The following is a 17,580-nucleotide window of genomic DNA, read 5'->3' as shown; positions in this document are numbered from 1 at the left end:
TGTGCCCATTATTTTGTTTTTGTTTGTTTTATTTTTATGAGACAGGATCTCTCTACAGAGCCCTGCTCTTCTTGAACATGCTATGAAGATCAGGTGGTCTTGAACTCACTGAGATCCTCCTGCCATCCCCCACCTTTGCCCACGCTGGCATTAAAGGTGTGTGCCACCCACCGTGCTTGGCTGTGCCTGGTTCTTCATGCTGAGAATCTGAACTCAGGTTATGATGCTTGTGCCACAAACATTGTACTGGGCCATCTTTTCAACCCCATAATGTTCACCTTTTAGTTTATTTTGGTTTCTCAAGACAGGGTTTCTCTGTGTAGCCTTGGTTGTCCTATAACTCACTATGTAGACCAGGCTGACCTCCGATCAAGAGATTCGCTTGCCTCTGCCTCCCAAATGCTGGGATTAAATGTGTGTGCAGCCACTGCCTGGGCTGTATGGCTGACTAGTGTTGCTGCTTTGCACTGATCTTCAGGCAAGCTTTATTTATTAAAATACAAATGAAATATCACTACAACTTCCAGAGAACTTGCCGAGACATGTCAGCTCCCAGGGACAGCCAGATAAATACACCTCTGCGGACTGTATAAAGCGTGCACTTTGAACTTTCCTTGTGTAGTTTGAGCTGGAAGTAGTGTACAATTTATATACATGTATGCATCAGCCTTATAAAATTATACCTACCATTTTTATCAGTAACGACTGATATGTAAATGAAGCCTATAAAAATTTCTCTTTGCTTACCACCTACTCATGCTGATAAGGATACCAAAATTAGTATATCTAGCATTTAATGGAAGGACTTTACTTAGTGATGTTTTAATGAAGTAAAAATAATGATGTTTAGAAGCCAGGAGCTCTTCAAAAGGTGAAATATGATGTGGCCTCATTGTCAACTCCACGCCAAGCCAAGCTCTATATCCGCTGAGAATCCTTTAGTCTCATCTCTGGTTGGGCCCATATTTCATTAGGACTTGGAATCCTGGGTGGTCTGTTTCCTGACGTTGTTTTCTTTATGGAATGTTTCAGATCTACTCACCTTTGCAGGGGTCTCTTTGGTTTTTGTTTGGTGGTCTTTCCCTGCTGTAGTCTCTTTGACAAACCATCAGATGAAGAGTAACTGCTCTTGCAATATGCCCCAGGGTCTGTGTGCTTCTCTCGGCAAGGTGAGGCTGATTAACACGTGATGTGTGTGGGTAGACGCCAGAGGTCAACCCCTGGCGTCGTTAGTTAGGAACTCTATACCTTGATTTTTGAGACTGTGTCTCTCACTGGGGCCTGCAGCTCCTGTCTTAGGTTGCACGAGCTTGTCCGTGAGCCCTAGGAGTCTATCTGTCTCTGCTTTCTGAGTGCTGGAATTACAAGCACAGGCCTCTGTGCCCAGCTGTTTAAGGGGGTTATGAGAGTTGAACTTGAGTGTTCGTGTTTGTGCAGCAAGCACCTTAGCCATTGGGCTTTATCCCTAGTCTCAGGCAACATATTTTTAAGCAATAATTCAGAACTAGGGAGCATTAGACACAATAGGCAAAAGTTTTGTTTTGTTTTGAGACAGGGTCTTTTTTGTTTTCTGTAGGGTGGCCTCAAACTCAGGATCCTCTGGCATTAGCCTACTCTGCTTGGATGAAAGGCGTGTGGCATCGCCAATAGCTTGGAGGCAAAAGTTCTACTTTAATAATCTGCAAAAATTTTGCACAAATAGTAGTATAGTGACCCTCTCTACTCAAGAGTTATCGATCATATACTGTTATGATTCTACCAGTTAGGTATAGAATCTATTAATACGCATTTTCTTATTATTTATTTCTGTGGGATGCTAAGAGAGATGGTTAATGGGTTAGTGAACTGGTTGCAATTGCAGAGGGCCAGGGTTTGGTTCTCAGTATTCTCATGGCAGCTCACGGTCACTGTAACTCTGGTGATAGGGGATCCAACAATGTCTCCTGGTTTCTGTAGGTTCTGCACACACGTGATGTACACACACACACACACACACAAATAAAATTTTAAAAATTATTTCTCAGCCAGGTGGTGGTGGCGCACGCCTTTGGTCCCAGCACTTGGGAGGCAGAGGCAGGTGGATCTCTGTGAGTTCGAGGCTAGCCTGGTCTACAGAGCGAGTTCCAGGACAGCCAAGGCTGTCTGTTGCATAGAGAAACACAGACCCTGGGGCATATTGCAAGAGTAGTTACTCTTCACTTGGTGTTTTATCGAAGAGACTGGGGGTTCATTTCCCAGCAGAGCAAAACCACAGACAAAAACCGGAGAGACCACTGCAAAGGTGAGTAGATATATATATGCCTCCCCCCCCCCCCGCCACAAGTATGTGCGTGTGTGCGCGCGCATGCGTGCATGTGTGTGCACATATGCTCGTGCTTGCTCGAGGCTGTGCTAGGTAAGTGACAGTGAACTTTAGGCCCCCAATCAAAGCCTCCTTTGCTTTCTTACTGTGATATTAAATCGTTGGCCAGACTCTGGCCAATTTATTTTTTCTAAATATCACGTGGTGCTCTTCAAGAGAATGAAGATTTCCGAAATCTGGAGTGGAAGTTTGAGGTCCTACACAGCCAGTACCCGGCATCAACACTAGGATGTGGAATTAAACTAAAAGCACTCAAAGGAGAACAAGCATGCATTTGTTCAGAGCTTGCTTGGCAAGGGGGCCAATCATCATCACTTGTCCCTCCCAGAGGCTCAAAGCAGGCAGGGACATGAGAAGGCTGTATAAAAATAGAAGAAAAAGGAGAGGAAGAAGCAAGGAGGCGGGGCAAGAGCTGCCTCCACCTCTGCCATCCTAGAAATCTGATTGGAGGGAGTTGGCTGGGAAAGCCGGGGGTGGGCTACAAATGCCTGTGATCCGTTTTGACATATTTATATTTCCCGGGTTGGTCCAGAAGTGGAAGTGGGGGGTAGAAACAGAAGTTGGCTTCCTGGCTGTTCTGGTGCAATTTCAGCAGAGGCTGTGGCTCGGTTTTCTGCGCTTATGTTTTCAGAGTTCTCCCATCATGTAAGGTATGGCCATTATGTGTCTGTAGACTCTTTTATTTTTGCAATACTCTAAGAACCACCTTAGTTCTCGCGTTCTCTCATTTCTCTTAGTTCACCCTGACCTTCCAGGGTGACAGCCGTGGACCATCTTTCAAACCCGATTACCAGTTCCCAGCCTTATGAGGTGCTGCTAAATTCTTCAAAATCTTGCTGATAAAAAAGCATGTGATTCTTATCTTTTGTTGCTATAAGAAAGTGGACTTTCGAGTGTACCACAATGGACATCACCAGAAGACTGGCGGTTGCCCCTTACAGCCGCTTGAATCTTAGTGCCTGGACTCAAGCCTTGACCCAGGCTACCCCCACTTTTCCTGGAAGCTTCCAGGTTAACTCCTGGTGTGCTAAGCAGCCCCAAGGCTCCTTCCTGCGCGCTCTGTTGGAGGCAGCATGGAGTTTGTGCGAAAGCGGCTACTTGTGGCATCTGAAGGCAGCCCTAATCCCAGACCTTAGTTCCGCCGCCTTCTCTGGGCGCTCTCTCCCCGCACCCCCCGGGCTTGGGCTGGCAGGAGGTCTCCAGGGAGAGAGAAGGTACCCGTGCCCACTCCCCTCCGGCGTCAACTGGGGACTCGGGGTCTATCCTGGAGCGGGCGGTGCAACGGGCGTGAGCGCGCGAGCCGAGCGGGGCTGACCCGTGGACGCGGCCCACCTGCTGCGGGAGCCGGCGCGGGGGCTGCGGGGGGCTGCGGGCGGAGGCGGGGAGCCGCGGGCCACCGAAGCGGGAGCGCCTTGTGGGCTGGAGCTGCACTAGCAGGCGGCCTCCGCCGCGCCCCGCCGCGCGTTTCCAAAGATGGTCAGTGGGTCGGGAGGCGCCCCCACCCCCGCCGACCGCTAGCCCGGTTCCGCGTCTCCCCTGCCGCCGGCGAGGTAGGTCGGAGCCGAGCAGCCCGGGAGGGGCCGGCCGGAGGGGCGAGCGGGCCGCGCGGGAGACCAGGCCGCCCCCGAGCCCGCGCGCAGCGGAGCGCAGACAATGGCCGTGCGGGGCCGGGTGGGAGGGCGGGCGCGTGGGTCCCGGGGGTGGGGAGGTCGTCCACACCTGCGCTCCCGGCCTGGACGAGGCCGCGGGTAGCGGCCAACGCTGACGCGCGACGCCCCGGAGTCGAACCTTCGCGCGGGGCCCCGGGGCGGGGCGCTCTCCCGGCGGGAACGCGGCCCGGGCCCAGGCTAGCGCGGGCTGGAGAGCCGAGCTCGGGGCCGAGCGGCTCTTCTGCTGTCAGCCAGCGGCGGGGCGCAGGGATCCCTTTTCTGAGAGTCTCTCTCCATCTTGGTGCTTTGAACCGGAGAGAGAAGCGCTGGGTTGGGGCCGAGCTGCGGCGGGGTGACCCCCTCGGACACTTGGCCTGCGGAGTGTGAACTCTGAGGAACTGCCAGACTGGGACAGATTGCAGATATTAGGCGACCGGGGGCAGTAAGGATCTCTTAGCAAATGGACAACTGAAAAATCCAGGAGCCTCATTTGGGGCTCCGAGCTATCTTGAATTTAAATAGACCATCGTATAAATAGTTCAGCACATTTTGCATATGGTGTTTGGGTGACTTGATTCAGTCTGGTTTTGGAATACGCCTGATGTCATCAGTGTCTGATGATTGGAATATTTAACGTTAATTATTAGCGGTACCACACAAGACTGAAAACGTTTTTGTTTATATCTATTGCAGCCATGGCTCTGAAAGGACAAGAAGATTACATTTATCTTTTCAAGGATTCAGCGCATCCGGTCGATTTTCTGGATGCATTCAGAACATTTTATTTGGATGGATTATTTACTGATATTACCCTTCAGTGCCCTTCCGGCATAATCTTCCACTGTCACCGAGTCGTTTTAGCTGCCTGCAGCAATTATTTTAAGGCCATGTTCACAGCTGACATGAAAGAAAAATTTAAAAGTAAAATCAAACTGTTTGGCATCCACCATGACATCTTGGAAGGCCTTGTAAATTATGCATATACTTCCCAAATTGAGATAACAAAAAGAAATGTACAAAGCCTTCTCGAAGCAGCCGATCTGCTGCAGTTCCTGTCGGTCAAGAAGGCTTGCGAGCAGTTCTTGGTTAGGCACCTGGATATTGATAACTGTATCGGGATGCACTCCTTTGCAGAATTTCACGTGTGTTCAGAACTAGAGAAGGAATCGCGAAGAATCTTGTGCTCGCGGTTTAAGGAAGTGTGGCAGCAAGAAGAATTTCTGGAAATCAGCCTTGAAAAGTTTCTCTTTATCTTGTCCAGAAAGAATCTCAACGTCTGGAAGGAGGAAGCTGTCATAGAGCCGGTCATTAAGTGGACCGCTCATGATGTAGAGAATCGAATCGAATGCCTGTGCAATCTGCTAAGCTACATCAACGTAGATGTAGACCCAGTGTACCTAAAGACAGCTCTAGGCCTTCAGAGAAGCTGCCTGCTAACTGAAAATAAGATACGCTCCCTCATCTACAATGCCTTGAACCCCATGCACAGAGAGATTTCCCAGAGGTCCACAGCCACCATGTATATCATCGGAGGCTATTACTGGCATCCCTTATCAGAGGTTCACATATGGGATCCTCTGACAAATGTTTGGATTCAGGGAGCAGAAATACCAGATTATACCAGGGAGAGTTACGGTGTCACATGCTTAGGACCCAACATCTACGTAACTGGGGGGTACAGGACAGACAACATAGACGCTCTTGACACAGTGTGGATCTATAACAGCGAGGGTGACGAGTGGACCGAAGGCTTGCCCATGCTCAATGCCAGGTATTACCACTGCGCAGTCACCCTGGGGGGCTGCGTCTACGCTCTAGGTGGTTACAGAAAAGGGGCTCCCGCAGAAGAAGCCGAGTTCTATGATCCGCTGAAAGAGAAGTGGCTTCCCATCGCAAACATGATTAAAGGTAAGTGTAGCTTTGACCGGTCCCGGGGTTCTACACGCTCGAGGTCAGGCCGCCATCTGCTCTCCTTGGGAAGCAATCTTAGGAAGAAAGCAGCACTCCGAGAGAGATTCCGGAGGAACTACAGCAGGAGATTACACAAGCAATTCGGCCCAGCATTGTCTGGGTGAAAAACGGTCCCCAGCTTGTCTGGACTTAAAGAAAACTGCACCAAAAACTGTCAGTAGAGTGCCTGCCTTCCGCGCGCCCGCTGAGTCTGGGTTTCATCCCCAGCACCACTTAAACTGGCCTGGTGGTTCAGGCCTATGGTCCCAGCACTCAGGAAGCAGAGACAAAGACAATCGGAAGTCCTAGGTAGTGAGTTCAAGGCCAGCCTGGCCTATGCAAGACTCCAGCTTTAGAATTTTTTTTTGATGAAATGGCATAAAGCGTTTTAGTGTAAGGAAATAGTATAATTCACGCGCCTCCTCTCATCATCCTTCTAGATCTTACCCCAGTCCTAACTTATATCCAGTTCAGACTGACCTGACTAGTTTTGTTAATTCGTAGTTTTCCTTATTTGCTCTTAAAATGTTTTTTTTTTTTCAATTCTGCTTTGTTTTTATTTTATCTTATTTTTTGAGACAAGGTCTCACTTTGTAGCCATGGCTGGCCTGGAACTTGCTAATATACACCAAGCTGGCCTCAGATTCAGAGATCCCGCCTCTGAATTTAATCCCAAGTGCTGGAATTAAAGGTGTGCACCGCCACATCTGGTATCCATCCACCTTTCAATAGCCAGCTTTTCTCTCTTAGAATATACTGATCTATGAGGTCTCTTACTAAAACTTTGTAGGGCTAATCCCTTCAGAATGTAACATTGTACGTTCCCCTGAGAACCAGAGACACACAGCCGTGCTTTTGGGATGCAGGCTTCTTTCCAAATAAAGAAAGGACAGAGACGAAGTTGTCTTACATCCTGTGGCCACAGAGCCAAGCACACTGAATCCCAGGGTCTGCCTGATAAACACTGTATTTTTGAGATTAGTTAGCCTAGCTCCTCTTCCCTTCAGGGCTGGGGGAAAAGGTCTTAAAAAGAAACAAAACAAACAAAAAAATCAGCTGGTAGATTCTTTTTGTCCCGAATGTTTCTTCCCAGGCCTTTCTGTTGCTTTTTTAACACTGGTGAGGGTGTGGGAATGTGACCCGAACCAGAAATTGACCTGATGTGATTCTTGGATGACAAGCCGGAAGCTTAGAGGCAGATGGTCTTGTGATCACATACTGCCTCTGAAGTCAAACTGCCTGGGTCCTAGCTCTGACTTTCTCTGCCGAACTTGAGCAAGTGATTCGGCCCCTCTGCCCAGGTTTGCCATCTGTCTGACAGGGAGAGCAGCATCAGCTAGCTGGGGTTCTTGAGAAAGCTGAAGGACCGTGTGCATTTAGCCAACTGGGAGCAGAGGGCTGCACTCAGGAAACCTTGGTACTGGGCCTGCTTTTCACAGGCAGCCACATGTGTGTGAGGACTGGGTGGGAGAAGATAGCAGAGAGCCTGCCCCTGTCTAGGTTTTGGCTTTACCTGAATGTACCTAGGGTTTACTGATTGAGAGACTGATCCTGGCCATTCAGACTCCTCTGCCACAGAAGAAACAAGCCAGGTTCAAGTCCATAACAGCAGTTGTAAACCTGCAGGTATCACTGTTTTTATTTCTCAATGGTAGCAACTCACAGGTTTTATAGATAATATATCTTTGAGGATGGAAATTTGTTACTCTGTTGAAAAATCTGAAGAGTTATTATATTTGAAACTGCTTGTTGAAGGTGGGGTGGGGTACTAGCCCTGTGTAGCTGTAGGGAAGGAAAGCCCTGTGCTTTTACCCTTAGTGGTGTGGGAAATCTCCATACTCTACCATCCTTCCCCAAATGCCAGCTGGCTTTTGAAATCATAGAAATTCAAGAGATTCTTTTTTTTTTTTTTTTTTTTTTTTTGATACAGTGTCTTGCTATGTAGCCCAGGCTGTCCTCTGGCCTCCGCCTCGCAGCTGCTAGGATTACGAGTGTGAGCCACAGACAGGAGCAGAGGTGGTGTAATGACTTCCATTTGAAAACTTGGTTTCTGCCTAGGTGACCCAGGGAAGGGTAGCACTCAGCTTCAGCTCCTGCAACTTTGTTTGACCTATTCTGATGGGTGGGCTATTGCCAAAAATTTACTTTCCCATTTTCCAGTAGAAAGAATAATATTATGTTTTCTCAGTTGGTTTTACTTGCATTCTGAAGTTAAGTAATACCTTTTCTGGTTAGGTAAACTGGATTTGAGTAGAGTCAAATTTTGGTTTCATTTCCTTTGGGGGGGCATTTAGGGATATACAGAGGAGAAATTGGCTTCTTTGGGAACCCCGGGTCTTTCTTTTTCATAACTATCTTGCTTGTAAACCCACTGTTTCTCTGAAGTAGAGATCAACAAGGAGACGCACCGGGCACATTAACAGTGTTAGTCAAAGTTGGCTGAAAGGCTGAAAGTCGTGTGTTGTCAATGAAAATGAGCCTCCCTTCTTGCCTGGCCCAACCTGTTTTCGCCTCCTCATTTTTCTGTGGCTTCAGAGTCTTCCAGTTTTCCCAGTTCAGGACTCAGAATCAGCCTGGTTTGTCTTGTCATTGAAGCCTATCTTCCTGACCCATCTCTCACCCCTGCCCTTCCCTTCACACCCAAAGCACCGGCTAGTCCTTATGGGAGCTGGTACCTGCATCTTTCTGAGTCCTCTCCTTCCTTTTCAGTCTCCTCCTGCCTCTGTTTATAAACCTGAAATGTCCTGCCGAATGTAGCCCAGACGTAGCGTTAACTTGAGTTCTGTTCTAAATTCTCGTGTGCCAACTCCCGTTGTGCTTGCCTCCTCGGCGTTGCCTGAGGTGCCTCTGTGGGGCTTTGCTCTGCACACAGCAGCTTCGCCTTCCTCTGCTGGCCAGAGTCCTAACCACCAAGCCCAGGGCAAATCACGTCCCCCATGCTGTGATTTCTCCAGTCCAAAGCAATGTCTCTTAGATCTGACAAATAATGTTAGCATCTCTCTCTTTATGGTATTTCCCCTACTCTAACTATGTTCTAATTGTTTGTACTCCTGAGAGAGCCCAAGAAGCCTTCCTTTTTCACTTTTACTCCCCAGCACCTAACGGTGCTTTTGCATTCATCTTCCCTAATAACAAGGACAATAACAAAAAGGTTGGTGTTCATTTCAGAAAAGCATGAGCAATCTAAGATGTGGTTTTAATTGACATACAGGTGTGGGAAATGCTACTGCCTGTGTCCTGCATGAAGTTATCTATGTCATTGGCGGCCACTGTGGCTACCGAGGAAGCTGCACCTATGACAAGGTGCAGAGCTACAATTCAGACATCAATGAATGGAGCCTCATTACCGCTAGCCCACACCCAGGTAATAAGAATCCTTTTTCAAGTATATAGCTCTGGTCTTTAGGATTGCCGGGCCAGTGCATAGAGGTTAAAGGTGGGCAAGTGTTTCTTCTCTTTTAGAAGCATGCTGGCTCTGCGTTCCGGGACTATCAAACACCTGCTCCTATATGCAGAGCCCTGTCTGTGTGCTTCCTTAACAGTCATATAGGAAAATATTGTCTATCGAAGGGGATGCCTTGCTTCTGTGATGTGTGTGTGTGCGCGCGCGCGCGTGTGTGTGTGTGTGTGTGTGTGTGCGCGCGCGCGCGCGTGTGTGTGTGTGTGTGTGTGTGTGTGTGTGTGCGCGTGTGTGTGCGTGCGTGTAGGCTAGAAGAAGGCCTCAGGTGTATTGGTTGGTTGTCTCACCGCCTTATCTTTTGAGACAGGGTTGCTCTCTGAACCTGGAGCTTACCTGCTTGGCTGGACTGGCTGTCTGGCAAGTCCCTACGGTTGTCCTGTCTCCACGTTCCCTTGCTGGGATTTTAGGCATGCCTCGTTAAGCCCAGCATTTGACATGAGCACTGGAGGTCTGAACTCAGGGCCTCACACTTGGATGTCAAGCGCTTTATCCACCGAGCTAGGTCCTTGGCTCCTTTTTGCTGTCTTTATTCTTAAACTATTTCAGGGGGTTGGGAATAGAGTCCAGGGATAAGAGCTTGCAGTTAGCATGGGTTAGGCCCTGGCTCAGCCCCACTATGGAAAAGAGAACATTTTAGACTGTTACAGTTATTCCACGTATTTAAGAGTTTGCATTTGGAGGAACTCATATCACGTTACCTTACTATTTTGAACCACTTTTTTCTGCAGATCATCAGGTTCTCCGAGGGTCACTGTGGAGGGAAATTAAAGTCTGCACGCTTGAGATACCTGTGACTAACAGCAGTAGCTAACACCACTGAGTGCACACTGTGTAGGTTAGGGATCCTCCATTCTCACTGAAACTGTGTGCATAGGTACTGTCTGTCATTGATTCTCATATTTGGAAATGGGGGGTCGGTATCTTAGATAACTTTTCCACAATCACATTTTGAAAGTGGTGGCCCAGGACCCGCACTCAGCCAGTCTCGATTCCATCATCTGTGATGTGATCACTGAGTAGCCAGCTTCAGCTTAGTGGAGCAGCCTTTCTTGCTGTCAACCCATGTAGCTGTCCCGCATCTCTCCTGCGTCTGGTGCTGCTTCTGTGGATGCTGACATCTTCACACGAGAGGAGACTTCAGCTGCAGGCTGTCCTGGCTCTGACATTGGTCTTAGTAGTCCAGACATATTGTCTAGTCTAGATAATACTCCATCACTTTCTGTTGCGAACAACGAAGTCATAATGGAAAGTAATAATAGTAGGGCATTCTGAGCAATGGCTAATGTCTACTCGGATTGACTAGGCACGCTATTTCAATGATTTCCCATGTATTAATCTGTTTATGCTTGTCAGCTTTACAATATTGCAATGAAATGCCTGGGGAAACTAACTTAGTTAGAAAAGGTTTGTTTAGTTCACAGTGTGAGGTTCTTTTTCAAGACCCGGAGCCACTTTGGTCTGGTCTCTGATGAGAGCGTGTTAAAGTAGGTAGTTACCTCAGAGAGAGGGGTAGCCAGAGTCAAACAGTACCCAGGAACCCCCATAAAGCCTCACTTTTTATAATCCATAGCACCTCCCAATATCAATGTCCTAGGGACTGTCTTTATGTATAGTCCTTTGGGGGACACTACCCGTATTCAAACCATAGCACTATATATTTATTTATTTATTTGCTGTGTGTGGTGTGGGGTACATGCTCATGTGTGGGGTATGTGTGTCCACACTGTGTGTGGTGGAGTACATGCTCGTGTGTGGTATGTGTGTCCACACTGTGTGTGGAGTACATGCTCGTGTGTGGCATGTGTGTGTCCACACTGTGTGTGGTGGAGTACATGCTCATGTGTGGTATGTGTGTCCACACTGTGTGTGGAGTACATGCTCATGTGTGGTATGTGTGTCCACACTGTGTGTGGTGTACATGGTCGTGTGTGGGGTATGTGTGTCCACACCGTGTGTGGTGTACATGGTCATGTGTGGGGTATGTGTGTCCACACTCTGCACAAGCACACTGAACTTGCATGTGAAGGCCTGAGATAGATATTGTCTCCGTGGCTGCTCTCCACTATATTTTGAGGTAGGGTCTCCCAGGGAACCCAGAGCTCACAATTTAGCTTAGTCTAGCTTATGCTGGGGATCCCCTTCTCTCTGCTTCCTGCAGGGTTAGGGTTTAGGGGTTGTATTTGGGGTTCTAGAGTTCTGAACTCTGGTCCTCATACATGGTGTCTTAGTTAGGGTTTTTATTGCTGTGAAGAGACACCACGACCACAGCAAGTCTTATAAGGAAAACATTTAATTAGGGTGGCTCACTTACAGTTTCAGAGGGTCAGGCCATTACCATGGCAAGTCTTATAAGGAAAACATTTAATTAGGGTGGCTCACTTACAGTTTCAGAGGGTCAGGCCATTACCACGGCACGGAGCATGGTGATGTGCAGGCAGATGTGGTGCTGAAGCTGAGAGTCCTACATCTTGCAGGCAACAGGAAGTCAACTGTTAGTCCCACAGAGGGAAGCTTGAGCAAAAGACACATCAAAGCCCACCCCCACAGTACCACACTTCCTCCTAATAGTGCCACTCCCTTTGGGGGCCATTTTCTTTCAGATCACCACACATGGCCAGCATTTCACGCACTGGCGCTGAGCCATCTTCCCAGCACACAGCCATCTTTAAACCTTATAGGACTCCTGTGAGTTGGGGTGGTACTGTTGCTAACTGGTTTAACAGGTGGTTGAAGTGGTGACGTTAAATACATTACTAAAGTCAGCCATCTAATGTTTGTTAGGAATGAAGTTTAGCCCAAGTAGCCTGCCTAGGGCCCATGTTCTCCATCGTTGCCCCGTTTTAAACACCACGTTAAATCCTGAGTCCCATATTAATCTGCTTATTTTGTGGTCACACTTGTCCTTCCGAAACTCAATATTTGAAAAATCAGATTTACAATTTAGAAAAAAAGGCAGCGGTGGTGCAAACCTTTAATCCCAGCACTCAGGAGGCTAATGCTGGTGAATCTCTGAGTTCCAGCCTAGCCTGGTCAACAGAGAGAGTTCAGAAACAGTCAAGAGCTACAAAAAGAAACCCTGTTTTGAAAATAACAAAATAAAACTAACCTCCACCAATTTAGAAAAAAATAGAATGAACAACAACAAAACAATTAGAAAACAGTTGTTTACATTAATATATTTAATGTGCATGAAATGGGGATTGTAAAGTTTTTCTTAAGATAAGCCTCTCCACTGACACAAATAATTCCAATTATACCAAATTAAACCAAATAAAAGATGCCCATGTTTAATGCAATGCTCCCAGGTGGCCCAGGGAAAACATGGAGAGGGAAAGAGAGGGGGGAGACCATGCAAAGCCCAGAGACCACGTGGTCATTCTCTGGGGGCAGTTTAAGTAGCCTGTGGGAGAGGTCTTGACCTTCCCCGGGGAGGGGTTACCGTTTGCTGGGCTTTCTAGGAGGTGGGGTTTGGATTAAGGCAACTCCCAGGGGAGTGGGGCTTGAAATGGAGTTGGGGTGAAGCCCCCAGGCAAACAATCCAGACTTTTTGTTTAAGGGCTGTTAGGGAGCTGGGGTGATGCTTCTGACCAAACAGGGATCACTTTAAAAATAAGTGTCCTAGGACTGGAGAGCTGGCTCAGAGGTTAAGAGCACTGGCTGCCCTTGCAGAGGACCTAGGTTTAGTACCCATGTGTTGGCCTCTATGGGCTCCAGCCATGCACAAGGTCCACTTATGTACATATATGCAAACACACATAGACACAAAGTAAAAATTAATTTAAAAAATAAAGGAATAAGTGTCCCATAAAGTCAGTGAGTTGCATAGGGTTTATTAATTAGATACTTGAAAAAGAGTCTAAAAGGCAATATTACTTAAGCCTAGTGTTAGAAGGCACATGAAAGTGAAATTCAGCCCCCCCCATATAGTATAAGTCAATAGAAACGTACAGTTGTAGTTGTAAAGTTTTCATTTATATTAAACTTTTCCTGATGAGATAATTTTTAAAGATACTAATTAGCACCTTGCACAGTATGATGTTTTTGGCTGCCACAGTGCTTAAGCTACTTTTGATTGGCTTGTTACCAAAATTTAAAATTCAGAAGATTCCAAACAAAAATCGTGGTTCGGGGCCTTTTTAAAAAAAAGTGGTAAGTTCTGGCAGCGTGACAATATTCCCTCCTGGCAGCAGCAATGAAAGCCAAGGAGTAGCTGCCCTGGTTAGCTGAGGCTTATGCCTTCCACCTCACCACGGTGCTTCCAATTCTGCTCACATCCCAGACTGAAGCACTTGTGTGTTGTTTTTCCTGCCCCTGGCCTGCCTCATATCATGGTACTTAGAAGAGCCAGCAGAAGGAGAGAAAAGAAATGAAAACTCTTTGATGGTCTAGGTGAGGTAGGTCCCACAGGGCCCAGATCCCCACAGCAACCTTCTGCTGGGGGCCGTCTTTCGTGATGGCCGAGTATGATAGCCATGAACCCCAGTGCTTGGACGTCTGCTTTTCTCACCTGTGCCCCTGGCTAGACTGCAGTGTGAGGGAAGCTAGCCTGGCCATCCTCTGAAGCAAGGGGTAGCTGACACTTCAGGCGGTCTGTCCTTGGTCGCAGGGTTGCGGAGACCTTGGGAAACCTACACCAGTTACCTAGTATCGTGTCCTGTCAGGGGGACTCTGCTGCTGTCATCTAGAAAGGTGACAGCTGTCAAGAGTGACGATGGATGTCAACGAAGAGCCCCATATGCTGGACAGTTCCCAGAAAGACGGTGGTGCGAGGGGTGGGCTTCTTGTCATCACGCAGAGTCGTCTTAGGAATCAGCATCTGTGGTGATTATTCCCCGGGGGCTAATGGCCCAGCAGTGGGAACAAGCATCTGAGTCAGTTGTCAGGGATTGAATTTTAAGCCTCAGTGTACAAAAGAGGGTGACAGAATCAAAATGTCACCATGTCCCTATTCTTGTGTTCTAAATTGCAGAGTTACTATACCCAAAGTATGGTAGCCCTTTTGTTATCAGAATTAAAATTTTGCTCTTTTCTTTTTTTTTTCCTTCCAAAAAGAATACGGACTGTGCTCAGTTCCGTTTGAAAACAAGCTGTATTTAGTTGGTGGGCAGACCACCATTACAGAGTGCTACGACCCAGAGCAAAACGAGTGGCGAGAGACGGCGCCCATGATGGAGAGGAGGATGGAGTGCGGGGCCGTCATCATGAACGGATGCATCTATGTCACCGGCGGGTACTCTTACTCGAAGGGGACGTATCTCCAGAGCATTGAGAAATACGACCCAGATCTTAATAAGTGGGAAATAGTGGGCAATCTCCCCAGTGCTATGCGGTCTCATGGATGTGTTTGTGTGTATAATGTCTGATTGAGTCCACGGGCCTAACCAGCTCATCACTTGGGGCACAGTAGAAGGAGTGCAGAGTTTGGGGTGCCTTGTTACTACGGTTTGGCACATGCTAGGGCATTGGAAATTTTTAATTCTAACCCTGCACTATTCCCAGACTCAGTGATGTATGGGAATAACATAAGATAAATGTTACGTATGTGTGTATACAGTTCAATAAGAGAGCTAACCCCTCCTAGAATCTCTGGGGTATCTGACACTTGGTAAAGGTGGGACACCTTTGTAATGAATCTTCTCTTCCTGGTAGCATCAACACTGGGTATAAGTCAGAATCATCCATGCCGTGTTAGGAATGTCTGTTAAGAACCTACCATATAGCTGGTTTGGTGGCTCATGCCTTCAGTCCCAGCACTTGGGAGGCAGGGGCAGGCAGATCTCTGAGTTCAAGGACATCAGGGCCAGCCTGGCGAAGCTAGCAAGTTCGAGATCAGCCAAGGCTACAGTAAGAACAAGTCTTTAAAAGCCTATGAGGTACCTGTGTATAGTACAGGTCTCCAGCTGGCAGGAATTTGGAATGTAAAGAGGGAACCTTCTCTACCTCTACAAAACCAACACTTTAAAATGTTTCCCTTTAGAATTCCTCAGAGTGTGGATTTGCTTACGGTCTTTTCCCTTTGCGGTGTATATAACTTATTGCTAGTATTCTATTTACTATCGGAGCTGTACTAAACACTGTACAAAAGATTGTTCAAAGAGTTTACAACGCAATTTAACTGAGTTGTAAACTGAGTTGTAAACTGAGAGAAAATAGTCAAATATTTGCTGATGCTAAGGGCCGTTTTTAGTTTTTAGCTTAGGTGTAAATTGCTAGTTTAGGCGTCTGGCTTAAGCATGCTGGAAAATCCTCTTTATAGTTAAATGTCTGCATATAAAGCTGGATCCCACAGCCAGAAAGCATGTAGCACAGTGGGGATGCAGTAGAAAATGCACTGACGAGAAGATTTTGCATTCACTCGCCATCGCTGCTCCTGACCAGATTTCGTGACTTTACTCTCTGAACCCGTCTGTGATTAGAGCGTCCTGGCCCATATACACTGGCACTTTGAGACACAGATCTGTCTAGATCAAGAGCCCCTCAACCTTTGAAGCCAGATGAGCCCTGGGTGACCTCTGGACCAGATATCCCCCTTTCCAGCTTCCTCTGTGTGCCTACCGGCACCTCCACATGTGCCTTAACTTAAGGGGAGGGGAGCACTACTTCACCCAAACCTGAGTGAGCTGTGGGATCATCTGCCCCACGGCACATTGGGTTTATTGTTTTGTTTTTTAAGAGATAATACTTATTTTTTACTTTAAATAAAACTACTTCTGATTAAAAAAAAACTTTTAAGAAGACTATTTAATACTTATGTCAGATAGCATTTTAAATAGATACAACCCTTTGGAGTTGCTATATGGTACTTTTTTTTTTTTTTATAAAGAGTCGTAAAAGTGACCATACAGGGCTAGTGAGATGACTCGGTGGGTCAGAGTGCTCACTTCGCAGGCCTGAGACCCGCATCTAATTCTCAGAACCCACTGTGGAAGGAGAGCATGGACTCCCAAAAGCTGTCCTCTGCCTTGCACATGCGTGCTGTGTGTGCCACATGTATGCACGTACACACACACACACAATGGAAGTGAGTGTTCTCTGCCCTGTGAGCTCCCATTATTTTTGAACTAGAGAATGATGAAAATATAAATGCATGAGAATGTTTATGTCTGCATTATAACGAGTAGCAACAATGTGAAGAAATCTATGTTAAAGAAAGTGTGCTAATGAAATGATGGCGTGTACAGCCATGAGAATCACTCCGTGGAAGACTGTAGAAGTGTGATGTGTCTGTGCTCAGAGAAGCACAGTGTAAACTGGGATTCGCATGAGGATTGCCACTGTAAAGCCTTTATGCATGCAGAAGGTAACGTGCTCAATAAACTCAAGGTGTGAGGAGATGCGGACTGGTTTGAAATTTACTGAATTTTTTCTTTGTATTTTCAATAAAGATAAATAAGTCACTGTATTTGTGGTGAAGACTGTTTAAGTTTGAGCCAACTGGGTTGAAGCAGTCTGAATCAATGTAATCAATTACAGAACATTAAAATCTGTCGTTTTAATTGTAGGCTATTTTACTGTTTCCTCAAGGACATGGAACAGCTAACGCTGGAAAAATAATGCATTGCCCAGTAGTGTTTTACAGTTTGCTTTGCTGAGGACAAATCAGTCCCTTTCCTGCCTTTGCCAGCTCATCTGGATTCTGTGGGTGCTTAGCTCCACCTTCACTGGGAATTCCTTCCTTCTACACAAGATGCCTTTGTGACAGTGAGTCTCCTGCTGGGCCTAAGAGCGGCCTCTAGTCTGGTTTTCAGTACTCTCAATGGCCAGTCACTGCATGCGTGTAGAGTGTGCAAGACTGCACACGTGTATAGTACAGTAGTCATTGCAGTACTGCACATGTGTGTAGTGTACAGTAGTCATTGCATTCACTGCACACGTGTGTAGCGTACAGTAGTCATTGTATTCACTGCACACGTGTATAGTGTACAATAGTCATTGCAGTACTGCACACGTGTATAATGTACAGTAGTCACTGCATTCACTGCACACGTGTATAGTGTACAGTAGTCATTGCAGTCACTGCACACGTGTGTAGCATACAGTAGTCACTGCATTCACTGCACATGTGTGTGGTGTACAGTAGTCACTGCATTCACTGCACACGTGTACAGTGTACAGTAGTCATTGCAGTCACTGCACACGTGTACAGTGTACAGTAGTCA

General features: G+C 47.1%; 1 protein-coding gene across 3 annotated transcripts; it reads left to right on the top strand.

Annotated features, from left to right (window-relative positions):
* The first annotated feature begins 2,879 nt into the window (after positions 1-2,879).
* Positions 2,880-16,823, top strand: Klhl23 (kelch like family member 23). 3 transcript variants are annotated; one of them, XM_050123594.1, is made up of 4 exons: positions 2,880-3,012; positions 4,705-5,919; positions 9,173-9,325; positions 14,474-16,823. In XM_050123594.1, the coding sequence occupies exons 2-4, from the start codon at positions 4,707-4,709 to the stop codon at positions 14,782-14,784; spliced, it is 1,677 nt and encodes a 558-aa protein (XP_049979551.1). In that variant the 5' UTR covers positions 2,880-3,012; positions 4,705-4,706; the 3' UTR covers positions 14,785-16,823. The 3 variants fall into 3 exon arrangements, with proteins under 3 accessions (XP_049979551.1, XP_049979556.1, XP_049979541.1); XM_050123599.1 differs by lacking the exon at positions 2,880-3,012 and adding an exon at positions 3,426-3,576; XM_050123584.1 differs by lacking the exon at positions 2,880-3,012 and adding an exon at positions 3,732-3,912.
* The last annotated feature ends 757 nt before the right edge of the window (positions 16,824-17,580 follow it).

The sequence above is a fragment of the Alexandromys fortis genome, unplaced genomic scaffold (genome assembly GCF_014885135.2).
Source record: "Alexandromys fortis isolate MF-2015 unplaced genomic scaffold, M_Fortis_MF-2015_v1.1 scaffold_8_9099976_23576923, whole genome shotgun sequence".
NCBI lineage: Eukaryota > Metazoa > Chordata > Mammalia > Rodentia > Cricetidae > Alexandromys > Alexandromys fortis.
Note: the sequence above shows the minus strand (reverse complement) of the source record. Positions and strands in the feature narration are given on the sequence as shown.

What these genes read in the sequence shown, in the direction of transcription:
- Klhl23 (XM_050123594.1), top strand. Translation starts at nt 4,707, where the DNA reads ATGGCTCTGAAAGGACAAGAAGATTACATTTATCTTTTCAAGGATTCA. An exon ending in CATCGCAAACATGATTAAAG is followed by an intron (nt 5,920 to 9,172) that starts GTAAGTGTAGCT and finishes ATTGACATACAG; the next exon opens with GTGTGGGAAATGCTACTGCC. An exon ending in TACCGCTAGCCCACACCCAG is followed by an intron (nt 9,326 to 14,473) that starts GTAATAAGAATC and finishes CCTTCCAAAAAG; the next exon opens with AATACGGACTGTGCTCAGTT.